Here is a 5,336-nt window from a genome sequence, read left to right on the forward strand (position 1 = left end):
CCGGTTAATGGCTGTCTTGGAAAGCCCAGCGCTGGCTCACCTTCTGGTGTTTGATTCTTGTCCTGTTCACATGACTGTGGATCCTGGAGCTCGACTGGGTTCTGGGGGGACTGAACCTCCTGGGTTCAGCTGGGTTAGACCTGAGGGTCGCTCTGGGGTTGTTATTATGGACACTGGACTTCCCCAAACCTTGTCAAAAGTAGGCCTAGTGTCATTAATTAATTGTTTGATCAATTACTGATTAACGATTAATACTCATTTATTAAGCACAATAGGACAGACACTGTGTTGAAAAGTGGGGGTCTTGTAGAGAACAGAGCCAACAGGCGTTCTTGCCCTCAAGGGCCCCGCGGTTGGCGGGGAGGATGAACTCTGGATGAGCAAATACAAGCGTGAATGGAAGCAGGTGAGGCGAGGTCTCACCTCCCACCAGTGGGAAGGAGTCTTGGTGGGGGTGTCGTCAAATGGATGCACACTTTGTCCCATTCTGTTTTAACAGGGACACTTCGTCATGTGGTCCCTGAGCTCTGATTCAACTCTTGCAGCCCTTTTCTTCCACCTTCCTTCTCATTAAGCATCTCCTGGGCCCATCTGGTGCCTTGACATGGTGACTGAACTTGTAAAAATGGTGACCCCTTGTCTCACCCCCCAAAAGGGCTTGAGAGGAGAGGAGGGGAGGGGAGAGTTGGGGAGAGTGGACAGGGCTGTGGGGCAGCTCACTGCCCACCTCCAGGGGTGCCTGAGGCAGCTGATCGGGGCTCCCCCTGGAAGGGATGCTGTTACAGACCTGGCCCGAGGCTGGGATGGGGACCAAGGCTGTAGCCCAGTCAGCCCCTGGGCTCCAGCCCCGCCAGGCAGTGACTCTGTCCCTTTGGCTGCGGGCCCTTCCTTGGCCGCCCCCAGCTGGGTGCAGTTTGCTGATTTAGTAAATGTCCACAGAGCATCTTCCAAACACCCACTTCCCAGGGGCCCTGGGGTGACGCTTGGGTTGCTGCCTGGTTGTTGGGCCCCTGGGTGCCTGGGTCTGGGGCGCTTCTCAACTCTGGCTGCGCTTGGCGATTACGTGGGGAGTTTTTGAAAGGTACAGACACCTGGGTCCCCCCACCTCAGACCAATGAAATTAGAATTTTGAGGGTAAAGGCCTGGGCATTTTTTTTTTAAGGCCCCCTGGCCAGGATACTGTCCCGCGGATCCAGGGCATGGGGGCAGGCCTGGGAGTCCTGCCTGGTGCTCCCCCATCCTCTGGGGGGCCCCTTGGCTGCCCCAGTGGAAGCAGCAGCCCGGTTTCTGCCAGGATATCCCAGTAGGGCTGTGGGGCTGGACAGACCCACCTCCCCCCATCACGCCCCCCTGAAATGAGTCCTGGGGACCTGCCGGTGCCTCAGGGATCGTGTTCTCGGGCACAGAGATGTGGCCGTGAGCTCAGGTGGCCCCCCGTGGCTTCCAGCTGTCACTGCTTTCACACGCGGGGCTGGAAACTTGGTTGGAGATGCAGTCAACCTGAAGCACTCTGAAATCATCACTGCCTTCAGCGAAAAGAATGAAGTGTGTTGGAAAAGCAAGAACTTCCTTGCTCTCAGCTGGGCGGTGAGGGGCTAAGTCCCCCGGGTGGGGTGGGGGGTCGTCCCTCGGCATCGAAGCTGCGGGGTTTGGGCCCCTCGGCCCGGCTCAGCCACGGCCAGAAGGGTTTAACGAGGGCCGTCATCTCCCGGCACACGGAGAAAACCCCAGAGCAGACACATTTTCACATTCAATCCTAAATGCTCAGAGGAACCAAGTTTTTCTGAGATTACATGTTTTTCCAGCATTATGCTGTTGCTTGAGCCTGCAAAACAATGACGTGGACTTTTTCTTTCTTTTCCTGTAGTTTCTGGGACCACACAGAGGATGCTTTTGGTAGGTGGGGTGTTAGGGGGCTGAGGGCTAGTGTGGACCTGGACCGAATTAAGTGCTCAGGCTGCCTTCTTACCCAGCTTGTGGGCCCTTTTGGAACACGTCTGGGTGGGCGCGGTTGCTTCAAATTGAAGGCAGTTGCCAGTGAGATTGGCCGCTTCTGTGCGCTGGGAGGGCCCTGCGGGGTCCAGGCAAGCACACGGCTTCAAAGTCCGGTCCTGGCCCTTCCTGACCATTGGAACCGGGAGAAGTCACTTAACCTCTACGAGCCTCTGTTTTCTCGTTTGTGAAAAAGGAATGATGTATGTAGTGGGGCCTTGATGGGGGACGTGGCGGGAATGAGAGGATGAAGAACCGGGAAGGCAGGTCTTGCGCCTGCTTTGCCCCTGACCCCTTGAGCAGCCCTTCGTTTCTGTTTTACTTATTGGGCTTTCTCGTCAGTTTTCCTTAAAAAGCCTCCCACCCAGGTGTCTCAAAATCCTCACACTCAGGCTGCACAGCAGACCATTAAATCAGAGCCTCTGAGGGTGGGACCCAGGCACGGGTAGTGTTTCACAGGTCCCTGGTAATTCTAACACACGGCCAAGGTTGAGAACCACTGCCCTACAAGACCAGGTGAGATGGGTCAGTGAAGTGTTGGGACACTCCCGCTGGGGCAGTGCTGTCGGCAGGCCCTCCTGGAATTCCGAAGCGTCGCCTTGCCTGTCCTGGCATGTGAGGTGGTTCCTGGCATGCGAGGTTTGGGGTGTCATGGTTTGGACCCTCAGGGAGGATGCCAGAAGTCCATTACATTTAGCCATTTGTAATTTTCTCAGGAATGTAGCTTTGAACTCTACCTGCCACAAGGCCGGGGACTGATGGAGTCACTAGGCTGGCACCAGGCCCCCGGATGCCCCCCCGAGCAGCACACAGCAACCCTGAGGACGTGATGCTAAGCCCATTTCTTTCTGGGAATCGGTCCCAAAAGGGGGCTAGCTGCTTGTGCTGGGGTGTTGGAAATGAAGAGGAAGTGACGAGGTTCAAGAGAGCTGTCGTTCCCAGTCAGAAAGAGAAGCCGGGGTGACCCAGGAGCCGGCTTGCCTCTGTGCTGTGAGCAGGGAGGGCCGCTGGGGGGTGAGCTCCTGGTTGGTCCCTCTGAGCGCTGTCTGTTCTGGGCTGAGGTCCAGCCCTGGGTCTAAAGGACTTTCCAGCTTGTTGCCAGGGTCTCTATGTGATGTACAAGTGCCCCGTAAGCGGGATTTTTGAATGGTTCCAATTCTGCTTCCTTATTTCTGTCATTAGCCGTGTGGACCGGGGCATCTTTTTAAAAAGATCTGAACACAAATAGCGTGAGATGCGTCTCCAGGGGCTCGCTGCTCCCTTTGTTGGTGTTGGGAGAGAGGGTGCCGAGATGAATACACAGGGGGCCATGGGGGGCGAGGGCACCCGGGGTGTTTCTCTAAAACACAAACCAAATGGCCCTGACTTACCTTGGAAAAACCTCCACAAAGCAGCGAATTGTATAAGTTTGTCGGCGAAATAAAAGCCCAGTTTGTGAACGATGTCCACCTCCAATGAGATTCACGAGCCAAGTTGTTCTGAGTTGTCTGTTTCTCCAGCCTTTAGTGGGAGGGGACCTGGGGGCAGGTGGATGTAGGAGCTGGAGGAAGGAGGGGGGCAGGGCTGGACTAGAGGAGACCAGTGTTCCCCGCTGGGTCAGCCTGGAGAGAGCAGTGACCTGGAGCGTCTTCATTCGGGCTCAGCCAGGGGGGCCGGGGGTGTTTGCAACAGCAGCCAGTAAAGAGAGATGCCACCTTTTTTCTTCGGCAGTTATCGTGTGAATGTCAGACCCAGATACGTCACCAGGTACAAGACGGTGACACAGTTGGAATGGAGGTGCTGCCCTGGCTTCCGGGGAGGAGACTGCCAAGAAGGTCCCAGAGACCCCATAAAGACTCCCCGCCCCACACCCGCTCGGCCGAGAAACAGCGTGAAGAAAGCCACAGGTAACTTCTGACTTGTGCTCTGCTTTGCAGGCCGCCACTGCTCCTTCAAACTACAGGATTTATGAGTTACAGTGTGGAGATTTCCAGGTTCTTCCCAAAACACACATATATGCCTGCAGTAGACACATGGCACACAAATTTATTTGCAGAAGCAGTAGTGATCGGAAGACAGACTTTTAAAAAGTAAATTGCGGGCTTCCCTGGTGGCGCAGTGGTTGAGAGTCCGCCTGCCGGTGCAGGGGACACAGGTTCGTGCCCAGGTCCGGGAAGATCCCACATGCCGCGGAGCGGCTGGGCCCGTGAGCCATGGCTGCTGAGCCTGCGCGTCCGGAGCCTGTGCTCTGCAATGGGAAAGGCCACAACAGTGAGAGGCCCGCATACTGCAAAAAAAAAAAAAGTAAATTGCTTTGTTAGGGCCAACTGGCTGTGAAAGCCAAGGCCTTAGAGTGGGAGATGCTGCTGGTCTCAGCCTTGTGTGGCCTGAGGCACAGACAGAAGAAAGTCAAATGTAACGAGGTGATGATGCTTGGGTTGTTTTTACTTTACTTTTCATGTACAAGCTCCCATAAACCTGAATTTGAAGAAACTAAAATTGTTTCTTTTTCAAAAAGAAAAAAAGGTAAATAGAATAATTCTTATTCTGTTTGGGGTGAGATATGCAAAGCTAAGCCCCAAGTTAGAAGTGTCCAATGAGGCTGTTCTTAAATTTGCTTTTGATTTTTTTTTTTAAGTGAAGTAGCACAAACTCAATGAATAGCTTAGAAAGCAATGATAATTTTCACCTTGGCTTTTAAGTGTAACATTAAGGAACTGACTTTTATGGATAAAAATATTTTGACATTTTATTCTACATCACTTTATCTTTTCTTCTTTTTTAAAGTTCAGTGAGAAAAACCTAGATTTTCTTATGAGTTAAATGTTTAAGTCATCTTTACATGATTATATTTTCCCATGAGGTGTTTTCAGTTTGTTTTGGTTTTTTTTTTTTTTTGTCTGCATTGGGTCTTCGTTGCTGTGCGTGGGCTTTCTCTAGTTGTGGCGAGCAGGGGCTACTCTTCGTCACGGGGCGCGGGCTTCTCACTGTGGTGGCTTCTCTTGTTGCGGAGCATGGGCTGTATGCGCATGGGCTTCAGTAGTTGCGGCCTGCAGGCTCAGTAGTTGTGGCTCACGGGCTCTAGAGTGCAGGCTCAGTAGCTGTGGTGCACGGGCTTAGTTGCTCCGCGGCATGTGGGATCTTCCCGGACCAGGGCTTGAGCCTGTGTCCCCAGCATTGGCAGGTGGATTCTTGACCACTGTGCCACCAGGGAAGTCCTGTGTTTTCGGTTTTGAAACTAGTGGTGTTTCCCAATATTGTCCATAAAACAGACTTTAAAATAATTTTTATGGGCTTCCCTGGTGGCGCAGTGGTTGAGAATCTGCCTGCCGATGCAGGGGACACGGGTTCGTGCCCTGGTCCAG

At 53.4% G+C, this 5,336-nt stretch overlaps 1 protein-coding gene across 1 annotated transcript in view; it reads left to right on the top strand.

Moving 5' to 3' along the window:
* EMILIN2 (elastin microfibril interfacer 2) overlaps nt 1–5,336 on the top strand; it is a 51,878-nt gene that overhangs the window by 19,067 nt on the left and 27,475 nt on the right. The window contains exon 2 of the mRNA XM_024758935.1: nt 3,703–3,878. Coding sequence (XP_024614703.1) covers nt 3,703–3,878 — 176 coding nt within the window. The remainder of the gene's footprint in view (nt 1–3,702; nt 3,879–5,336) is intronic.

Source organism: Neophocaena asiaeorientalis, unplaced genomic scaffold, assembly GCF_003031525.2.
Source record: "Neophocaena asiaeorientalis asiaeorientalis breed wild unplaced genomic scaffold, Neophocaena_asiaeorientalis_V1.1 scaffold669, whole genome shotgun sequence".
NCBI classification, from domain to species: domain Eukaryota; kingdom Metazoa; phylum Chordata; class Mammalia; order Artiodactyla; family Phocoenidae; genus Neophocaena; species Neophocaena asiaeorientalis.